Source organism: Nerophis ophidion, linkage group LG16 (assembly GCF_033978795.1).
Source record: "Nerophis ophidion isolate RoL-2023_Sa linkage group LG16, RoL_Noph_v1.0, whole genome shotgun sequence".
Classification (NCBI taxonomy): Eukaryota; Metazoa; Chordata; class Actinopteri; order Syngnathiformes; family Syngnathidae; genus Nerophis; species Nerophis ophidion.
In genome coordinates, this window is record NC_084626.1 from 11,709,959 (window position 1) to 11,733,801 (window position 23,843).

At 40.2% G+C, this 23,843-nt stretch overlaps 1 protein-coding gene across 5 annotated transcripts; it reads left to right on the top strand.

The window, feature by feature from the left end:
* Window positions 1-1,429: 1,429 nt before the first annotated feature.
* Window positions 1,430-23,565, top strand: fbxo42 (F-box protein 42). Of its 5 annotated transcripts, none has more exons than XM_061874239.1 (10): window positions 1,430-1,628; window positions 5,699-5,984; window positions 6,058-6,174; window positions 11,310-11,459; window positions 12,480-12,630; window positions 12,704-12,826; window positions 12,944-13,040; window positions 13,119-13,175; window positions 20,920-21,036; window positions 22,035-23,565. In XM_061874239.1, the coding sequence occupies exons 2-10, from the start codon at window positions 5,708-5,710 to the stop codon at window positions 23,085-23,087; spliced, it is 2,142 nt and encodes a 713-aa protein (XP_061730223.1). In that variant the 5' UTR covers window positions 1,430-1,628; window positions 5,699-5,707; the 3' UTR covers window positions 23,088-23,565. The 5 variants fall into 5 exon arrangements, with proteins under 5 accessions (XP_061730223.1, XP_061730225.1, XP_061730226.1 ...); XM_061874241.1 differs by having other exon boundaries at window positions 1,432-1,628; window positions 12,480-12,633; window positions 12,716-12,826; XM_061874242.1 differs by having other exon boundaries at window positions 1,432-1,628; window positions 11,310-11,444.
* The last annotated feature ends 278 nt before the right edge of the window (window positions 23,566-23,843 follow it).

Sequence of the window (23,843 nt, forward strand, 5' to 3'; positions counted from 1 at the left end):
TCATGAATTACATTATTATTGATATAAACAAGAGTTTAGTATTATTTCCCATGTTTAGTAATTTTTGTTTAGGGGTTCTACAGACATCTCCCGGGAGGGTCCTAGGCGGTAGAGCAGTGGTTCTTAAATGGGGGTACTTGAAGGTATGCCAAGGGGTACGTGAGATTTTTTTTTTTACAAATATTCTAAAAATAGCAACAATTCAAAAATCCTTTATAAATATATTTATTGAATAATACTTCAACAAAATATGAATGTAAGTTCATAAACTGTGAAAAGAAATGCAACAATGCGATATTCAGTGTTGACAGTTCGACTTTTTGTGGACATGTTCCATAAATATTGATGCTAAATATTTCTTTTTTTGTTAAGAAATTTTTAGAATTAAGTTCATGAATCCAGATGGATCTCTATTAAAATCCCAAAAGAGTGCACTTTAAGTTGATGATTACATCTATGTGTAGAAATCTTTATTTAATGTATAATTGAATCACTTGTTTATTTTTCAACAAGTTGTTTGTTATTATTATTTTTGTTCCAAAAAGTTTAAGAAAGACCACTACAATTTAATAAATAAGAAACTGATGACATAGTGCTGTATTTTACCTTTTTATCTCTTTTTTTTCAACCAAAAGTGCTTTACTCTGATTAGGGGGTACTTGAATTAAAAACATTTTCAAAGGGGGTACATCACTGAAAAAAGGTTGAGAACCACTGCTGTAGAGCAGTGGTTCTCAAATGGGGTTACGGGGGTATTTGAAGGTATGCCAAGGGGTACGTGAGATTTTTTTTTTAATATTCTAAAAATAGCAACAATTCAAAAATCCTTTATAAATATATTCATTGAATAATACTTGGATGTAATGAATGTAAGTTCATAAACTGTGGAAAAAAATACAACAATGCAATATTCAGTGTTGACAGCTACATTTTTTGTGGACATGTTCCATAAATATTGATGTTAAAGATTTCAAATTTTTTGTGAAGAAATGTTTAGAATTAAGTTCATGAATCTAGATGGATCTCTATTGCAATCCCCAAAGAGGGCATTTTAAGTTGATGATTACTTCTATATGTAGAAATCTTTATTTATAATTGAATCACTTGTTTATTTTTCAACAAGTTTTCAGTTATTTTTATATATATTTTTTCCAAATAGTTCAAGAAAGACCACTACAAATGAGCAATATTTTGCACTGTTATACAATTTAATAAATCAGAAACTGATGACATAGTGCTGTATTTTACATCTTTATCTCTTTTTTTCCACCAAAAATGCTTTGCTCTGATTAGGGGGTACTTGAATTAAAAAAATGTTCACAGGGGGTACATCACTGAAAAAAGGTTGAGAACCACTGTTGTAGAGGACCCACCCTAACCGGAGATGGGGCCGCACGGAGCCCACCCACCCACCGGCTGTGTGTGTGTGTGTGTGTGTGTGTGTGTGTGTGCGTGTGTGTGTGTGTGTCTCTGTGCTGCTGAAAGACGCGCATTTGCAGAGTGCAAGATGGCGACTGTTCAGTGGCTGCCGAGGACCCACCGGAGCTGATAACCGTGGACGAGCGGACCTTTAACACGCCACCACGGAGGAGCACGTCTTTAAAGGCAGACCCGTCGACGCTCCGACGGTACAAAAGGGGCTGAAAGTGACAACGTCACGCTAAGAAAGCTCGTCTAAAAAAGAGCGAGCTAATTAGTAGCTAACGGTAGCGTACATGAGCTGAGCGGAATGAAGGAAGGGAGCGTCCGTCTACTCGCTCGCTAGACATCGCCATGTCATCGACATCAGCGAGTGGTCAGAACATCGCATTATTAACTTATTGTGAAATGTTCATATTTTGTTCATGTTTGCGCGGATACTCCCAGCTGATAGCTGCGATGCTCGGCAGGCTAGCCATCTCAATTAGCATAACACTAGTGGGGCTTTAGCCTTAAAAATACTTATATGACGCCACCCCGCACGATTTCGTAATTAACTGAAAACCTAACAAAATCAACCGAATAATCCCTGCAGTTGTGTTTTTTTGTTGGCTCATTGCAAAGGGCACCCCAACATACCCGTTATGATACTATAGGCTAGGCTAATGTGGCTAACTATATAGTAGAATGGATGTGAAAGACAGAAGAAGGGCGTTTCGAACAATGAAAACATTTAACATGATAGCGAAAGGTTATTCTGAGTCCAAGATGGTTGTTGTCATTTAATATAGCAATGTATGTTACGTTATAATAAAACGCTTAAAATGGTTTGTTGCACCTGTGCTGGCTTCAATGATGCCGATGCAGCCTGTACTGTTAACACACCACCAACATGATTTATTTTACGATACCGGTCCTTGTAGCGTCAATAACATCAGCTTCAAATACAGTGAGTCTGGTTACATGCTAGGACTGGGCGATATGGCCTTTTTTAATATCTCAATATTTTTAGGCCATATTGCGATACACGATATATATCTCGATATTTTGCCTTAGCTTTGAATTAACTCTTGATACATATAATAACAGCAGTATGATGATTCTATGTGTCTACATTAAAACATTCATCTTCACACTGCATTAGTATATATTCATGTTAAACTTTCATGCAGAGAAGGAAATCAGAACTAAGTCAATTGACCAAAACTGTATTTATTAAACAGTTATTAGCGGGTAACTTTTGAAATTATGCTACTTTTGATAGCAATGCTTGTGCCCCACACTTGACAAATTAAAGTTGTCTATTCGACATCTTCCGGCTTGAAGCCAAACCACCGCCAGACGATGTTTTTTTTGGGAATTAATTTTTCCTTCATTTGTTACCAGATTTCACACCTTCTTTCTCTCGTATTACCACTCGCACGGCTTCGCTAACATCACAGCTAACGTTATCCATGCTGCTACCTCTCCGCTCTGCGAGGGGGTATACGTATGTGACGTATGACATGACAGTATGTGACATATGTAAGAACCTGCGCCTGGTGTCTGTGAGAAGGAGACACAAGAAGGAGTGGGAAGAGCCTGTAGTGTAATGCCCGCAGCTAAAAGCAACTGCGTGAGAACGTATACTCGAATATCACGATATAGTTATTTTCTATATCGCACAGAGACAGACCCGCGATATATCGCCCAGCCCTATTACATGCACATTTCCAAATGTTTTTGGTCGCCTGCTTATGTGCGGATGAACCGCTTTGTACTGCTGGGGTACAACTGTCCACAACCGTTTAAACACGCATGTATCCACCAGAGACCTATTTACTCTTGACGTCAGATGGAACATCATCCTGTTTCCGGGATTACGGCGAGTGACACTTCAACAGTGGGGCGGGAGAGACATGAGAACGAGGAAGAAGGACAGATAAATACAAACAAACAGCATGGCGAGCCAAAGTCAGCATTACTGGTGTGACGAGAGACTACAATCTACCATAGCATTCTTAACATTATGGCGTGTATAGATGGACAAAAGCACAGGACCGGTGACATTTATAAAAAAAAGTGTGTGAAGACTTGCGCGATACTGGCTATGTTCGGACAATCGAGCAGGTTACGTATCGTTGGAAGACGCTCAAGACGGCATACTATGAGGCCAAAAAACAGAACAACACCAGCGGCTGTAATCCTGCCGGTTTTGTCCATTACCACCTAATGAATGAATTATTGGGGAATAGACTGCTGACCGGGCAGCATGGTGGAACAAGGGTTAGTGCATGTGCCTCACATTACTAAGGTCTTGAGTAGTCCTGAGTTCAATCCTGAGATCGGGATCTTTCTGTGTGAAGTTTGCATGTTCTCCCCGTGACTGCGTGGGTTCCCTCTGGGTACTCCGGCTTCCTCCCACCGCCAAAAAACATGCACCAGGGGATAGGCTGATTGGCAAAAATAAATTGGCCCTAGTGTGTGAATGTGAGTGTGAATGTTGTCTGTTTATCTGTGTTGGCCCTGTGATGAGTTGGCTACTTGTCCAGGGTGTACCCCGCCTTCCGCCCAAATGCAGCTGAGATAGGCTCCAGCACCCACCGCGACCTCAAAAGAGACAAGCGGTAGAAAACAGATTAATGGATAGATGGAAGAAAGCATAGGAACGGTGACATTTATAAAAAAAAGTGTGAAGACTTGCGCAATGCTGGCTCTGTTCGGACAACCGAGCAGGTTAAGTATCGTTGGAAAACGCTCAAGATGGTACACTAAGGCTAAAAAACAGAACAACACCAGTGGCTTGAATTCTGCTGGTTTTGTCCATTACGACTTAATAGATGAATTATTGGGGAATAGACCGCTGACCTTGGCAGCAGAGGAGTCACGCGGATTGGATGTCTGCTTCGACCCCTACTTCACATGTAAACGGCATACGCTAGTTTGCATGCAAATACCGTAAACCTAACAATTGGAAAACTGATGACCTCTGAGGGAAAACTGATCAGCAGGGGACAAAAAATGTTTGGAAATGCCAATCTAACCGCAGTGACTGATTTAGTCGACAAGCCATCCATGTTGAACAATTCATCATGTCCAGTTCCACAGAGTTGTTATCATTAAAAAGGGCCCGCTTAAGTCTACATACATGGTCGACCGCCTTTGTGGACATCGAAATTCAGACCCATAGGGATCATCATTCCTGTAAAATAAATAATCTGTATGTCGATAGGGGCAGCACAGTGGACCAGGGGTTAATGCATGTGCCTCACAATACGAAGGTCCTGAGTAGTCCTGGGTTTGATCCTGCGCTCAGGATCTTTCTGTGTGGAGTTTGCATGTTCTCCCTGTGACTGCGTGGGTTCCCTCCAGGTATTCCGGCTTCCTCCCACCTCCAAATACATGCACCTGGGGATAGGTTGATAGGCAACACTAAATTGACCCTAGTGTATGAATGTGAGTGTGAATGTTGTCAATCTGTGTTGGCCCTGCGATGAGGTGGCGACTTGTCCAGGGTGTACAACGCTTTCCGTCCGAATGCAGCTGTGATAGGCTCCATCACCCCCTGCGAACCCAAGTGTTAGAAGATGGATGGACAGATGACATGTCGATATGTGTTATATTGTTTTAAGCTTCCAAATCATCAATCATTGTTTTCTGTGACAATGTAGCTACTGTCTCGTTGCTCAACGTTAAAACATACTAGGTGACTTTCTGCTCAGTGCAAAGTAAGCTTCAAAATAAAAGAATGATCAAATTAACCTTGATTTGACACAATTTTATTACATTTTTTTGATTGAAAAATAGATTTGTACAAAAGCTAGACCTACAAGCAAATTAGTGCAGCACATCAGTTCGACAAGGATATATAATTTTGTCATGTTGGCAAAATGATGACAAGGAAGGATGACTGCACAAATCAGCATTTCATTGACTTGCACAGAATAGATCTTTATTTACCTTAAAAGCAAATCGTATTCCAAACCTTGGTGCGGCCAACGCAGCTCAGTCACTCTTCTCTCTTGATCTGGTGCTAACTAGCAGGCAAACATCTCAACTACTGAGAACCATACACAATACTTCCGTCACTACAATATCGTATTCAAACAAAAGATTGTTCTTAAAAATGAAAATCCTCTATCAGCCATTCTCTTTATGTCTCTGGCCAAAGGCACCGTATGTGCAAACAGGTTAGTTTCAGTTTCTACGACGACCTATGTCAACGTAAACCTGTCAGCTCGAGATGTGTGTAGATCAGTGGCTTTTACTGCATCACCCATCTTGTCTTCTGTCCCAACAGATAACAATTATGTCCCATACAACTGACCATGATGATGGTTGTTTCGTTGCCATGGATACAGAAGACAATGCTGCAGATCCTGCTGGAATAACACAGGTGGCTGAAGCAAAGATGGGGTCCTATGGAGAAGGAGAAGGCAACATGGACACTTGTGCCAAAGTTGGAGGGAGAACCATGGTAGAGCTGCCAGAAGAAGTTCTGGAGTACATTCTGTCTTTTCTGTCACCTTACCAGGAGCACAAGACAGCTGCGCTTGTATGCAAGCAGTGGTATCGCCTCATTAAAGGTAGCTGCTTGTTATTTGAGCTATACTGTACTTGTTAACAAATTGGATATTGACCTTTTTCCCCAATGACTAGGTGTTGCTTATCAGTGCTACCATGGCTTCTTGAGAGCCGTCCAGGAGGGAAACATCCAATGGGAAAGTCGGACTTATCCATATCCTGGAACTCCCATTACTCAGCGCTTTTCACACAGTCAGTATACACGCACATCAGTCATCCATGACAACTTAGTTGTTCATTTGCAAAATGCAACCAGCAGATCATAAGGTCAAGCACATTCCATTCGGGGGTTCTGGTTGACCTTTGATTTGTTCATATTGTAAAACGCTTGCCATAGGAAATTATGTAAGGTGAATTATCCCGTTCCAGGCTTGTGATCACCGTAAAATGTTTATTAAGGGAAGTCACATTTTAACGTTCTTAACTGTCATACATGTGTAAGGATAAATTAACCATTTTAGAAAGTTGTATTGCTAAGTTGATCTTTTTTTTTTTTTTAATTGCTGGGATGTTACTGACGTCACGTCTATCTCACGTACCGCCCAATGAATACATGTGGTAGTCAAACTAGCTCTTTCAATGGGTACTAGGCACCATTTAGCCTTTCTCAAAGAAGAAAATGAACATGTGCTTGTGTTGTTTACGGCTGTACAAATCATTTAAATCGCTAAAAGGATTAAAAAAAATTCTGAGTTAGTTCCTCAAGAGATAAATAAAAAGGGAGGAAAGGTGCCAACATTTTACGAAACGACTATGAAAAAAGCATGCAGCTCACATTTCAGTCCAAGGGAGCAGAGTCGAATAATGCATGAGTTTGCAGTGATCATTCCGTTTAAGGTTCGTTTGATATATTTTTATTGTTGATTTCCCATTTAAGTATTATCTTAATAGCAGTTGTATTTCTTAAACATGTTTTTCCTAAGAGTGTTTTTAACAGCGGCCCTGCGATGAGGTGGCGACTTGTCCAGGGTGTATCCTGCCTTCCGCCCGATTGTAGCTGAGATAGGCGCCAGCGCCCCCCGCGACCCCAAAAGGGAATAAGCGGTAGAAAATGGATGGATGGATGGATGTTTTGAACAGCACCAACTTAAGAGTTAAGCTTTTATGAAAGACAACAACCATGAATGAAGCTTTCAACACATACACAATGTTGACATCTATAGTTATATTTTGATAAAGATGGGGAAAATACGCTACTCATAAACGGCGCGTAAAACAGCATTAGTAGACGTGAAGTTAAATTATGAAATGCGACCATAGACGAGCAAAAACCAGGCATGATATATGCGGGAGACTTTATATTACTTTCCTTGGCCCAACCACACACAAAGAAATTGAATTGTAGACCTGCATGCTTTTCCAAGTTTCCATCGGTTTTGTCATGTACAATGTCGTTAGGAGCACAATAGTTTGATATGTCTGAGAACGTGACCGATATATAATGCTTGATAACACTCAACATTTTTTTGATAAAGTATAGGGATGTATTCCTTTGCAGAGTTATATTTTTTGCTCGTATCTGCTTTTTGCAGGAAGATTTAAAGGCCTACTGAAATGAGATTGTCTTATTTAAGCGGGGTTAGCAGGTCCATTCTATGTGTCATACTTGATCATTTCGGGTTATTGCCATATTTTTGCTGAAAGGATTTAGTAGAGAACATCGACAATAATGTTCACAACTTTTGGTCGCTAATAAAAAAGCCTTGCCTGTACCGGAAGTAGCAGACGATGTGCGCGTGACGTCACTGATGTGAGGGCTCTTCACATCCTCACATTGTTTATAATCATACCCACCAACAGCGAGAGCGATTCCGACCGAGAAAGCGACGATTTTCCCACTAATTTGAGCGAGGATTAAATATTCATGGATGAGGAAAGTTACAGTGACGCAGCAAGAGCGATTCAGATGTTATAAGACACATTTACGAGGATAATTCTGGAAAATCCCTTATCTGCTCATTGTGTTAATAGTGTTTTAGTGAGATTATAAAGTCATACCTGAAAGTCGGAGAGCTGCGGTGAATGCCAGTGTCTCAGAGAGAAGTCAATGGAGGAGCCAAGATCACAGCTGCCTTTTTGACAGCTGCAGGAGGAGGTCACATAATCCGCTGAAGTCTCCGGTAAGAGCCGACTTAATATCACAATTGGTTGACATGTGGTAGAGAAACATGTTCGCTTGACCGCTCTGTGTTTTAGCTTCACAACAACAAAAGACACACCGGCTGTGTTTTGGTTGCTAAAGCCAGCTGCAATCCACCGCTTTCCACCAACAGCATTGTTCTTTATAGTCTCCATTATTAATTGAACCAATTGCAAAAGATTCAGTAACACAGATGTCCAAAATACTGTGTAATTATGCGATGAAAAGAGACTTTTAGCCGTCAGTGGTGCTGGGCTCAAATGTCCGCTCCAACCAATAACGTCACAAGCACGCGTCAACATAAGCGTCATCATTCCGCGACGTTTTCAACAGGATACCTCGCGGAAAATTTAAAATGGCATTTTAGTAAACTAAACAGGCCGTATTGGCATGTGTTGCAATGTTAAGATTTCATCATTGATATATAAACTATCAGACTGTGGTCGGTAGTAATGGGTTTCAGTTGGCCTTTAAGCCTGTTTTGTACTCCGATAGCTTGTGTGATGATTGCTGTACAACAGCCACCATAGCTTGGTTGTCCACCACTGGTTTTCACTTCCGAGAAGAAGTCGCGTGTCAAAATACAACCACTAATACTCTTACTGGTACAACATCCACGATGATGATTTGGTACTCTGGGTGCATCTGTTAAAACTGGATTCAGAAACCTTGGGGTTGTGTTCAATCAGTCAATGTGTCTGAAGGGTCACTGTTGTCAACTGACCAAAAACTGCTTTTTTCACCCGAGAAATATCTCTCAAGTGAGAAATTTTTTGTCAAATTCGGATCTCTAAATTATCATTCACATGTTCATTTCGTCTTGTATTGACTATTGCAATTGTCTTTTCACTCTGAACAAGTAAACGCTTAAGATACTTGCTTTGCATGGTGGGGCTCCTCAGTACATCACTGATACCTTATGTCCCTACACTTCAGGGTGCAGCCTTCAGTCTTCAGTTCAGGTTCTGCTAAAGATTCCAAAAAGTCATTTTCAAACCCGTGGAGACCTGGAATTCCATGCTGTAGTCACCATACTCCGGAATTACTTGCACCAGTCCCTCCATTAGCTTGACTGTGTTGGCACATATAATAAAACATTTGAAGACTTATTTTAGTAAATGTTTTAGTCAGTGAACCTCCATCCATCCATTTTCTACCGATTGTCCCTTCTGGGGTCGCAGGGGGTGCTGGAGACTATCTCAGCTGCATTCAGGCGGTAGGCGGGGTACACCCTGGACAAGTCGCCACCTCATTGCTGGACCAACACAGATAGACAACACTCACATTGACACACTAGGGCCAATTTAGTGTGGCCAATCAATAGCTAATGAACCTTTTCACTATCATTTTTAATCCACTTTTTATCATTTTTATGATGTTGCTCCTGTTGTTTTAATTGAATTGTGGTTTTAGTTAATCTGCTTTGTACGGCGCTTTGTGAATTTATCTGTGAAAAGGGCTTTGTAAAAATTTTTTACTTACAATTAGAGGCTGGAATCTTTGGGCTCCTCACGATTAGAAAACGATTACAATTCCTGTTCAGATTTTTGTTTTAGACTTCTTTTGAACCTTCCAGTTGTCTCTTTTTCACATTCTTTTTGATGTTCTTTCTTCCTTATGTCAAATGTCTTCCCCGTTTCTCCAATCTATGATATTTTTGCATGATTAACACAGGATTTCATAAATCACATTGCATATTTTGTTTTGTTTTATTATGTCCGTTGGTAGTACAAGTAACTGTTGTTTTTGTTTGAGGTTTAACTGTTGTGTTTATTTTGTGTTTTTTCATGACACACCGTATTGGTTCTGTCATTCTCCTAATGTGTGGTAAGGTTATGACCTTATTGTTCTTTATTTCACATTTTTCTCTGGGTTTTTTCTTTGTTTTTTTACTTCTCCCCCTTTTTCGATGGCCCAGTTTTTGAGTGCATTTTTTATGTTTCTCTTCTTTTTTGTCTTCTTCTGTTATGATGTTGGCCCGTTCATAGTGTTCTAACGACCGTCTCGTTTATTTCCTCTTTATGTGTGAATTTGATGTTTCCAGTCTTGTCAATACTGTTGAGGTGGTCTGCAAGATCCTGTGTGTGTCCCATTTTTATTTTCTCTGGAATATCCACATATCTTCTCCAATCTGCAGTGTACGGGTGCTGTGTTGTCAGCGGTATTTTCCAGGTCTTCCATGAAGAAACTCCTAATTATTGCTGATGAGTGATCTCCCTTTGCAAATCCCTCTTTTTGTCTGTATATTATTCCTTTGTATTGAATGTATATGGATTTTGCAACAAAATTGAGTAATATGTGTATGTCTTCGGGTATGATGTTTGTTCTTGATTTTAGAGTCCTGTTTTTTGTGATGAGTTTATTGACGATGTGCAAGGTGACATTTACTGGGGTTTTGGTGAACAATGAAATGACGTCATGTAAAACAAACGTTTCATCTGGTTCCAATTTTGTGTTGAGATCCCGTGCGAGTTTAGAATTTTTACAGTGGTATTCTGTGAGCCCAACGAGGGTTTTTTTCATTTCAATGAGCGCTTTTGATAATTTGTATGTCACGGAACTTAATACTGTGTACTATTGGGCTAGTGGGGTAGCCAACAACACTGCACCTATACACTGCAGACCCACCTTCTGGAGAAGATACGTGGATGACATTCTGGAGGGAAAAAAATGTGACACCACCTCAACAGTATTGCTAAGACTGGAAACATCAAATTCACAAATGAAAATTCACACATAAAGAGGAAATAAATGGGACCATAACTTTTTTGGACATGAAAATACACCATAAAGATGACAGCAGTCAAAACATTACTAGTATATGCTGTGGACCTCCGAACATCCTACAGCACACAGGCTATCAGTAGTGACACCCTATGAACGAGCCAGCATCATTACAGATGAACGGCATAGCCCATTGGATGTTTTTTAAGGCAGAACAAAACCATGAGTATTCTGATAATATCAGTAATAAGAATATTGTGCGTTTAAAAAAAAAATGCAAACGTGTGTCTAAACATATTGTGTGGGTACATACGCAAAGAAATATATTTCCGAGAGAATAACAATGTCAATTCTAAGCAAGAAAATTGCGAGAATCTTTTCAGAGAATGGTGCCGCCCTATTGAATCGTTCTTTTGATCATTGTGTCTTTAATTGTCTTGTTCTCCATCTGCTGTTTTTGCAGGTGCTTGTTATTATGACTCCAACCAATCCATGTACGTGTTCGGAGGATGCACCCAAAGTAGCTGCAATGCTGCCTTTAACGATTTATGGAGATTAGACCTGAACAGCAAAGAGTGGATTCGCCCTCTAGCTTCAGGTATGACTACTTCAGGTGCGGACACTAATAAAAACAAGATGTTTTTCTGTCCTTCCCTCGGAAAGTAAAACTGAAGGAAATGTTTTTTCTCCCTTAACAAACAATCTCATATGCTCAGGGAGTCGAGAAATACATTTTCTCTGCTGATTTAAGTTGAAACTAAGCAACTTGTGCAGTCTCTTAGCAAGCTGATGCTTTAGAGTTGTATTGATTTGCAGTTCCGGTTTCAGTCTCAGCCCCGACTCAACTACTTGTCTAGCAAAGAGGTGTATTCATAGTGTCCTCAACTATTCTGTTGCAATTTTACATGTTAACAAAGAAGGCAAACCTGATAGAAAACGCTCAATCATAAAAGTTCCACTTTTTAAAATGTGCTAGCTCGATGCTAATTTATTTTGAATATGCCATATTCATGCTACTGATTAGAATTAGTTTTTTTACAATTGGCATTTACATTTGATGTTACAATCAAACAGCTGGTGTTTAATAAGTACAATATTTGGCTCGACAAGACTGGCACGTTAAACTTAACAGCAAAGACTACTTCCGGACTACGCAATACACTGAGGACAAAATTAAATGAATGCATAGCTGAAAACAAGACTAAGATGTGTAAGAAAACAAAATCAACGGCACCATTATCATGATCATCTCTGTTAGATACTGAATAAAACAATAGATTCTATGATAAAAAAAACCACATTCATAACCACATGAACACAGACAAAAGTACTGAATATGGGAAACCTTGATTACCCGTATCAATTTCCAGGTACCAGTTAGTGGTAACATCGGTTCAAATGTAATCACGGGTAAAGCCTTTTTGCGCATGGCTCCTAAATGTGACATGCATTATTGTCGACTCTTTTAACTGTGTCAAGGTTAAATTCATGTGATGTTATTTGCTGCTTAGTTGGGTAGAAACAACTTGACCTTGTATCACATTGATGTCTTTCCCACTGCTATTGTCTCCACTTGCCTTGATTATTTTATAATCAAATGTGAGTTATCCTGGAAGGATTCTCCTCTCTGCAGGTTCTTATCCCTCCCCCAAAGCTGGAGCAACTCTTGTGATGCACAAAGATCTGTTGGTGCTGTTTGGAGGCTGGACCCGCCCCAGTCCTTACCCACTGCACCAACCGGAGAGATTTTTTGATGAAATCCACACCTACTCTCCATCTAAGAACTGGTGAGTTTGAAGAAAATGTGCCGTTTGAAATTAAGCATCATTTGACATTTATTTTTGTTTATCTGCATTGCTGCTGCCCTAGGTGGAACTGCATAGTAACCACACACGGCCCGCCACCCATGGCAGGCCACTCTTCATCGGTCATTGGAAACGTCATGGTGGTCTTTGGAGGCTCTTTGGTGGCACGGCAAATGTATGCAGTTACCTTGTATTTATTTGCCTCTTTCTCACATTTTACACCTCATCTTTGGTGTCTTTTACAACATGAACCTTTTCTTTAAGTATTATTATTTCCATGTGTACATTTTAGGAGTAATGACGTCTGGATCTTGGACCTGGAACAGTGGTCCTGGTCCAAACCAGCTATATCTGGCCCATCCCCACACCCGAGAGGTGGCCAGTCACAAGTAAGACATCCTCAGTTAAATAAAAAAAAATTCTTAAATGTAATATAAGTTATGTCTGCAATAAAAATTTTCCGCCAGATTGTGATTGATGATCAGACGTTACTCATCTTGGGAGGGTGTGGAGGCCCGAATGCTGTGAGTGTTTATTTCTCTATACTTGAATCACTTTCAAATTCAAAACTTTTATCCATTATCTCTTTGCTGTAAATTACACTTTTATTTCTCTCCCATTTGGCATTTAATTGATCATAAGCTTTCTTTTAAATACCAAATCCGAAAAAAATGGAAAACGTACTACAGTCTGCTCCCCACTTGCCAACACTAAGTTAAATATTTCAGAATATCTTAAAGGTATTTTATTGGGAACTACCATATTTTTCAGAGTATATGTCGCTCTGGAGTAGAAGTCGCACCTGCCGACAATGCATGATAAAGAAGGGAAAAAACATAAATAAGTCGCACTGGAGTATAAGTCACATTTTTTGATAAAACCCAACACCAAGAATTGACATTTGAAAGGCAATTGAAAAAAAAAAAAGAATAGTGAACAACAGGCTGAATAAGTGTACGTTATATGACGCATAAATAACCAACTGAGAACGTGCCTGGTATGTTGACGTAACATATTATGGTAAGAGTCATTCAAATAACTAAAACATATTTCACACACAAGTCGCTCCTGAGTATAAGTCGCAACCTATGAAAAAAACTGCGACTTATAGTCCGAAAACTACGGTATATACAATGTTAAACAAACTGCTTTAGTGGAGCATTTACATAGAATTTAGCCCAAAATGATTCATACCCTGACCAAATTTGGAGGATTGAATTGTTAAATGGGTATCTTTTCAATAGAAATGATACAAGACAATGGAAAAATACAACATTTATTAGCACAGGATAGATGTAATTAATCTCAGATTGAATAAAGTCCACATTTGCGGTGTAGAATTTACATGCAGCATGAAACCAGACAGCAGCAAACATGCCTTTGTAAAATTTGAGTTTTTTGCGCAAAATTAAATACAAGCATGAAAGGTAATACAATGAAAGTTGGAAAATCACACTTAGTTAATGATGGGTCAAACAATACTGAACCATTGATGCATTATAAAACAAAGCGCAATACTGAGTCACTTTAAGAAAAAAAAACATGATGGAACTGCTGTGTGTTTTATCTGTGACTTTCCAAGCGGTTTATCAGGAATAGCTTCTTTCGGCTCATGAGCTATGACACGTACTGAAAAAAGTAAGAGGAGTGGCGTGCAATGTTTGTCATCGTTTTTGGTTGCTTTCAACGGTCGAAATGGAACAGAAAAATTAAAAATTCAGAAGTGTAGGCTAATTTAAAATTATAGCGCCAAATAAGGTATATTTCTGTTTACTATTTGGCTTATGTTTTATGCATGTTTAATTTTGCTTGGATGTTTCTGACGTCCCTTTCGGCTCACATCCCGCCCTTTAAATGTACGTTGTGGTCAAACTAGCTCTGTTCTCAATGGGTACGATTGAAATCTCAATTTAGCCTTTCTTGAAGAAAAAAATGTCCTATGCTTGCGTTGTTTTCGGCTGTAAAAATCTTTGAAATGGCATAATCATTGATTTCACTTGACAAATGTCTTTTTGATTAAGTATGGAGGAATTGATTATATTGCAGAGCATGCATTTGCTCATATCTGCTTTTTGAAGGAAGATTTAAGTTTATTTTGCCTTAAGAAAGTTTGCACACTGCTTGCTGTAGAACAGCCCATCTGGCTTTCACTTCTGGGAAGAAGTCACGTGTTGGAATAAAAGCATTTGACAGTGGGTTAAACAGTTTAGAGACTGGCTGCTTGTGTAAAGGAAAGAGCCCTGGAAGACCTCGATGACATAAAAGATTAAATAACAGCAGCAATCAACACGATGAATTGCGACATCGTGTTTGGGAGAAATTCTCCGCTGTCGTATTTTACGCTTCATAATGCGCCACACATTTTCGATGTGAGACAGGTCTGGACTGCAGGCGGGCCAGGAAAGTACCCGCACTCTTTTACTACGAAACCACGCTGTTGTAACAAGTGGCTTGGCATTGTCTTGCTGAATTAAGCAGGGGCGTCCATGATAACGTTGTTTGGATGACATCATATGTTGCTCCAAAACCTGTATGGACCACTCTGCATTAATGGTGCCTTCACAGGTGTAAGTTACCCATGCCTTGGGGACTAATACACCCCCATACCATCACGGATGCTGGCTTTTCAACTTTGCTCCTATAACTATCCGGATGGATATTTTCCTCTTTGTTCCGGAGGACACCACGTACACAGTTTCCAAATATAATTTGAAATGTGGACTCGTCAGACCACAGAACACTTTTCCACTTTGCATCAGTCCATCTTAGATGAGCTCAGGCCCAGCCAAGCCAGCGGCGTTCCTTGGTGTTGTTGATAAATGGGTTTACTTTGCATAGCAGAGTTTTAACTTGGACTTACAGGTGTATCAACCAACTGTTGTTACTGACAGTGGTTTTATGAAGTGTTCCTGAGCCCATGTGGTGTTCCTGAGCCCATGTGGTTTTGGATGTAGTACCGCCTGAGGGATCAAAAGTCCGTAATCTCATCACTTACGTGCAGTTATTTCTCCAGATTCTCTGAACCTTTTAATGATTTTACGGACAGTCGATGGTAAAATCCCTAAATTCTTTGCAATAGCTCGTTGAGAAATGTTGTTCTAAAACTGTACGACAATTTGCTTACAAAGTGGTGAACCTCGCTCCATCCTTGTTTGTGAATTACTTAGCATTTCATGGAAGCTGCTTTTATACCCAATCATGGCACCCACCTGTTCCCAATTAGCCTGCACACCTGTGAGAGTTTCCAAATAAGTGTTTGATGAGCATTTCTCAACTTTAGCAGTATTTATTTCCACCTTTCCCAACTTCTTTGTCACGTGTTGCTGGCATCAAATTCTAAAGTTAATGATTATTTGCAACAAAAAAAATGTTTATCAGTTAGAACATCAAATATGTAGTCTTTGTAGCATATTCAACTGAATATGGGTTGAAAATGATTTGCAAATCATAGTATTCTGTTTATATTTACATCTAACACAATTTCCCAACTCATATGGAAACGGGGTTTGTAAAACATGAAGCAGTTTGGCCAAAAAAGATAAAAAAGCTTTGTTCTTCTCTAACAACGCCTCCTTTTGTTTCAGTGCAACAATTTGGCCAACAGAAGTAAACAGGAGTGATACCTCTCACAAACAATTTGGCCAACAAAAGTAAACAGGAGTGATACCTCTCACAGTGAATACACAATCTTAACAGCCTACGTTCAATTCGATGAGATGACAAAACATTATAGGTAGTATTGATGATATTTGAACGCTGACAAAAGTTGCAGTTCAATAAAGGACAAGTGAGATCCATATAAACAAACTAAGGACTTTATAAAAAAAGTTAAATGCTGCCTGTTTCCTCACATCAACTCTGTCACAGCAACTAATGGATGCTGTATTGAGAAAATAAATGCAACATCAAATAGTTTTCTCTTTCGCTGTATACTTTTAGTGTGGGACAAATGAGTTTGTCTCCAATATTGTCCACACCTATAGTCATCTTAAAACCGCAAAGCTCTCTTAAACGCAAGGTGAAACTCTATGAAAATGAAGCGAGGGAAAAGGAAGTTGAACCAAGTGCTCGGCTCTGTTTACTACCGAGGGGAAGTCTCCGTTGCAAAGTCTGCCGTTGTTTCCCGCCATGTTTCTTCAAGCCGAATTACGCATGCCCTGACTCAGTATCCAGGAAGCAAGCAGTGTTGCCTAATTGCATTAATAAATGACGATTTTTTATTTTTTTTTTGGTAATTAAATATTTAAACCAGGGGTCTCAAACTCAATTTGCCTGGGGGCCACTGAATGCAGAGATTTTAAAAAATAAATATTTTTAAATGTCTTTATTTTTATTTTCAACACAAAATAAAATCAAAATATAAATGAACAAAATGAGAATTATGTAAATAGATAAGTCATAGGTAATAACAATAATAAATCGATTCCTCCAGTCAGCAACAATGTATACACATACTTACTGTGATTTTATGAACTAGGGAATATAAGAAGTACACTACCCCAGCATGCAACAGAAGTGACAAGCATGCACGGTAGCTCCAGTGAAGTTTGTATGTCGCCATGTCGGCAGCTCGAATGTGGTTATGAGCACGCTATGGATTTTACAGTTACGGTTACACAATTAGCCCCGAACGGTCTAACATCACGACTAATGTGTTACACGTCCGATTAGCGCAGCGACTCTGTCGGAATATCGGCGCTTCGGTCCAGTGCACCACAGTTTTGTATTGTCGCTCGGTCATTCGGCGGAATGCGTCGCAAGCTACCGGACCACCTCAGAGAGCGAGAGAGAGACGCACACACAGTGACAGAGAGAGCTCGAGAGAAAGCGAGCGAGCGAGCGAGGGAGGAAGAGCGCTAGCGAGTCTAGTGGAAAAGCGGCAAAACATTTCTCTGCTTGTGTGATGCAAGTGACGTCAATGTTCCGTTCTTGAGAGCCATATACCACCACACCTTGATTGGTAGATTCCTTCAGCTCCGCACACAACGCTGTCAAACATTAAACTTTCGTATTAAGGTGGGGGCCGCAGAATAACGTCTCGCAGGTCTGAGACCCCTGATTTAAACTGTATTACTAACCGTCAGGAATTCTACCGCAGTTTATTACTATACCGTGTATTGTTACATCTCTAATATATAGATATACTAAACAAAAATATAAACGTTTTTGCTACCATTTATAAAGAGTTAAACTCAAAGGTCTAAAACTTTTACTATATACACAAAATACCTTTTCCCTTTATATATTGTTCACAAGTCCTGCTAAGTTTGTTACTGAGCATTTCTTCTTTGCCAAGATAATACATCCCACCTCACAGGTGTGGCATATCAAGATGCTGAACAAACAGCATGATTATTGCATAGGTGTGCCTTAGGCTGCCCATAGTAAAAGGCCACTCTGAAATGTGCAGTTTTATCACACAGCACAAAGGCACAGATGTCGCAGGTTTTGAAAGACCATGCAGTTGGCATGCTGACTGCATGAATGTCCACCAGAGCTGTTGTATGTGAATTGAATGTTAATTTATTTTCCATAAGCCGTTTCCAAAGGCGTTTCAGAAAATTTGGCAGTACATCCACCCGGCCTCACAACAGCAAACCATGTGTAACCACACCAGCCCAGGACCTCCACATCCAGCAGGTGCACCGTCGTATTCCTCTGAGACTAGCCACCCGGACAGCTGCTGCAACAATTGGTTTGCATGAGCAAATAAGTTCTGCACAAACCGTAAGAAGACGTCTCAGTGAAGCTCATCTGCATGCTCGTCGTCCTCATCAAGGTCTCGACCTAACTGCAGTTTGTCATCGTAGTCGACGTCAGTGGGAAAATTATCACTTTTGATGGCGTCTGGCCCATTGGAGAGGTATTCTCTTCACGGATGAATCTTGGTTTTTACTGTCAAGGGCAGTTTGCAGACAGCGTCTGTGGTGTCGTGTGGGAGATCTGTTTGCTGATCTCAATGTTGTGAATGGAGTGGCCCATGTTGGGGTTATGGTATGGACAGGTGTATGTTTTTATGGACATCGAACACAAGTGCATTTTATTGTTGGCATTTTGGATGCACCATGACAAAATCCTGAAGCCCATTGTTGTGCCATTCACCCGAGACCATCACCTCATGTTTCAGCATGACAATGCACAGCCCCATGTTGCAAAGATCTGTACACAATTCCTGGAAGCTGAAAACAACCCAGTTCTAGCATAGCCAGCATACTCACCGGACATGTCAGCCATTGAGCATGCTTGGGATGCTGTGGATCGGCGTGTAGGACAGTGTGTTCCAGTTCTTGCCAATATCCAGCAACTTGGCACAGCAGTTGAAGAGGAGTGGACCAACATTCCACTGGCCACAATCAAGAACCTGATCAACTCTATACAAAGGAGATGTGTTGCAGTGCGTAGGGTAATTTGTGGTCACACCACATACACACCCCGCCCCCCCATACCCCAAATAAAGCAAAACTGCACATTTGTGCAACCTAAGGCACGCCTGTGCAATCATCATGCTGTTTACTCAGCATGTTGATATGCCACACGTATGAGGTGGGATGGATTATCTTGGCAAAGAAGACTTGCTCACAAACAGATTTAGACAGATTTGTGAACAATATTGGAGAGGAATAGGTATTTTGTGTATATAGTATAGTATATATATATATATATATATATATATATATATATATATATATATATATATATATATGTATGTATGTATGTTCAACTCGAAAGCAAAAAAGTGTTGCGTTTATATTTTTGTTCAGTATTCATATATGTTTGTATATCTGTGTTTATATGCATGTATGTATGTGTGTGGCCAAATATGCACATGTTTATGTATATTTGGATGTAATATATATATATATATATATATATATATATATATAGTGTACATATATATATATATAGTGTACATATATATATATATATATATATATATATATATATAGTGTACATATATGTATGTGTTTCTGTGTATATACACATATATGTGTGTGTGTGTGTATATATGTATGTATATATGTGTACATATGTGTATATGTATATGTACATGTACATGTGTGTGTGTATATATGTACATGTATATGTATATATGTGTATGTATGTTTATATGTATGTCACTCAAGTACAGCCATGCTATGCCTTGTCAACAAACATGAATGTACCGTATCAACAAAACATCAAGTTAAAATGTGAAAATTATAATTAAATAAGTGCATTGTATAATTACAACTCTCATTATAACTGAAAATATATTACTAATAAATTTCTAAAATAGGACAACAAAACTAAATAAAAACAATAAACTATTAATAACAAAGTATCATTACAAAGTAAAAAAAGTAACATCAATTATTTGAGATATGTATGTACACTGTACATATGTGTATACATGTATGTATGTATGTATACAATATATATATATATATATATATACGTATATATATATATATATATATATATATATATATATATATACACACACACAAACCGGTGTGTAAGTGTGTAACTTTTTAATTTTATTTGCAGTCCATATGTAGTTTTTTTTTTAATGATTCCCGGGCGCGGCAACGCTGCTGCCCACTACTCCCCTCACTTCCCAGGGGGCGATCAAGGGGATGGGTCAAATGCAGAGGACAAATTTCACCACACCTAGTGTGTTTGTGACAATCATTGGTACTTTAACTTTAACTTAAAGACTTCTGCTGCTTAAAAAGCTGCCCCAAATTCAGTCGCAAAGAAACGTGTGCACAAATTACAGTTCAATCTAAATTTGAAATAAATGTCGGAGCGGAGTATAATGTTTCCACAAACTTGTCTGATAAGATCTGGGATAGGAATCATTTTGGGCTGAACAGTTTGTTACAATTATCTTGGCACTCACTTGCATTGCCAGATATTTAGTCAATAATATCTTGGTGTGATTTATATTTTTCAGTGGATCGTAAATCATCCATTATGGGGATGGCGTGGTGAAGTTGGGAGAGTGGCTGTGCCAGCAATCTAAGGTTTACTGGTTCAATCCCCACCTTCTACCGTTCTAGTCACGTCCGTTATGTCCTTGAGCAAGACACTTCACCCTTGCTCCTGATGGGTCATGGTTAGCGCCTTGCATGGCAGCTCCCGCCATCAGTGTGTGAATGGGTGAATGTGGAAATACTGTCAAAGCGCTTTGAGTTCCTAAAAAAGGTAGAAAAGCGCTATACAAGTACAACCCATTTACCATTTACTGTGCTTGATATCGTTATGATACCCGGTGTTATGTCTCAGCTTCTCAAAGATGCCTGGCTGCTTCACATGGACGCACCTGCATGGAGATGGCAGCAGCTCCAGGTGGAAAACGAGGATCATGGAGCACCAGAACTTTGGTGTCACCCTGCTTGTAGAGTAAGTTGGGAATTACAGTTTTTGCTAAAGAATGCGAGTACACACATTTTTACCAAATCTTCTAACAGGACAATGTTGTGAAAAGTAGGGGTGCTAAGGTACTGGTAACCCACAGTACCTTGGTTGGGGTCCACGGTTACAGTTCATTGTAATATTTTCGGTATTTTTTCTTATCAAAGTACCTCTTTGTATTGCCTGTTGTCAGCAAATACATCATTTTGCAGTAAAAAAAAATATCACTGGTGTAGTGAATACTTTAAGACTTAAGTTACCAGTAACTATATACTTTCAAATGACAACTCTTAAAGCGTTTGTTCACACATGCACAAGTCTTTATTTTGGTGGATAACCTAAAACTAAACCAAATGAGTGTAGAACTCGGGTTAAAGCGGCTGTGCTTGTATTTTGAAGATATTTTTGCACTAAACAATAGATTGCTCTGCTATACTGTGTAAGTAGATAAATTAGCAGTACCTCAACACATTACACAAACGAGATAATCTTTCTTTTCTGTTGACTTAGGCGGGGCACCTTTTGATTACACTAAACTTAATTGGCTTTACTCTATAGTAGAAAATAAATTCTAAGGCCGCCAGATGACACCAAACCAATCAGAGCGCTCTATTCCGTATCGTGGTTACTGATTGGCTCAGCCTTAGGTAGCATTATTATTTTGTATTAAAAGAATGTAAAGGTTACTTATGTGGGTGTTAATTAATTTTTAAAAGGCTCTCATAACATTAAGAATTGTATCTAGAAGGGCGCTAACAGTACTTCATGCTCTAGCTATAAAAAATATAAGATTTGTAATAAATAAATCCTACTTTGCTCACCAACATAGTTGGTCTGGGGACATTAGCGGGTTTCACTATTGGCCTTTGACAAGATGAATAATAAAACGGTTACAGAAAAGTACTCACTTTTTGGAGATAATTGTGTTTTTATGAGGCAGAAATTTGTTTAATTTTATATTAAGTATTGCTCATCTCTCTTTCAAGGTGGGCCAGTGTGTGGTGGTCTTCTCACAGGCTCCATCTGGCCGCGCCCCACTCAGCCCAAGTCTTAACTCCCGGCCCTCGCCCATAAGTGCCATACCCGCCCCACTGGGCCCGGAACCGCCTTCTTTGCGATCACATTCTCCCGTCCGCAGCGGAGCGGCCGGTGTGGTTCTGGGAGCTCTGGAAGAGGCTCCCTGTGTTAACGGGCGATGGGGCACCTTGAGACCCCGACCTACGGGCAGAGTTGGCGCCAGAGACGGCAGCCCGTCCTCTTCCCAACAGCAGTCCCCTTCACAATGCCCTGACAGCCATCCTCTCGCGCCGCACCCGCCCTTACTGAACGGCTCCTCCCCTTCACCGCGGACCAGTCCGGCGCAGGCTGCATCGCCACCCCTTCGCCCCCACCCACCCACCTCCACAGACTATGGCTGGGAGTCCGCACCTTCAGCCGCTCACCTCCCTGAAGTGCCCAGCACTAACGGCGTCCACACACCTCCCATGGGGTCGCCACGCACCCCGCCGGGGGCAGTGTCCCCCGCTGCCTTACGACGAGGCCTGGAGGCAGTCAAAAGCACATCTTCCTCGTCTTTACCATCTTCATTATCATTGCCTTCCCTTCAAACGCAGGGAGCGTCTCCCGGTGGAGGAAGCGTGGGTGCTGGAGCGGGGCCCCCTGCCATCCCGCCGTCCTCCAGCCCACCACAGGCCGCAGGAGCAGACGGACACGCCATTCCTCCGATTGCGCGGCGCCTCGGCCACCATCCCCCTCAGAGTCTTAACGTAGGTAAACCTCTGTATCAGTCGCTGAATTGCAAGCCGATGCAGATGTACGTGTTGGATGTGTCCCGCGCCAAAACCACCGGCACCGTGTCTTGGAGAGTTTATGGAAACGGGACTCCTGCCGCTGTTCCGGGCCCACCGGAGACCAGCCTCCACACTGTGGTGCAGGGCAGAGGAGAGCTTATTATATTCGGGGGTCTAATGGACAAAAAACAGAACGTGAAGTACTACCCTAAAACTAACGCCTTGTACTTTGTGCGTGCAAAAAGGTAATGGAGTCGGCAGGATTGGGCCTCAGCCTGTGACCAAACAAGGGAATTGACACACTCTGCTTTTTTCTCATAGGAAGGATTTATGGGGAATCTTTGTTAGATGTTCCACTTCACAACATCCCCACCACTAATGGCTTCTGCAAAATACAACATATTTGCCACATTTTGATATACGGGAAAAAAAAAATTCACCGAGAGGACATGGTTCTAATCACATCTACAGGTGTTTTTTCTGCTGCTTCTGTCATTCTCTTATAGACTCAAACAATCGACGCTGTTGACAAACAATTCAAACTACCTTGCTTTTGGTATCACTCTTAAAGCCTGCAATGTTTACATCAAAAACTGTGTGAGAATAAAGTGTGCGTGTGTGTGTGCGCGTGCGAGTGAGAGTATGTGTGTTAATGCACAGTCGCGGTTAAAAGTTGTGAGGGATGTGGCACTATAAACATGGTAAAACAATAAAAGTCCTCCATGTCTTTTGCTTTTTTTTTTTTTTTAAATAAATCAAAAGTCCCTAAACTATTTCTTCATTTGATTTAAATAATAGAAGTACTGCAACATTGATTTATTTATTAAATAACTCAGAAAGTTACCTACGAAATATAGAAATAGTCACAGCCACACTGATAAATTTGATTTCAATAATACAAGAAAAATAATAGTCATTAACATATTTTGTTTGAATAAATTTATTTTAGATAGTATCTACCTTATTCCATCTATCCATCTTCCGCTTATCCGAGGTCGGGTCTCG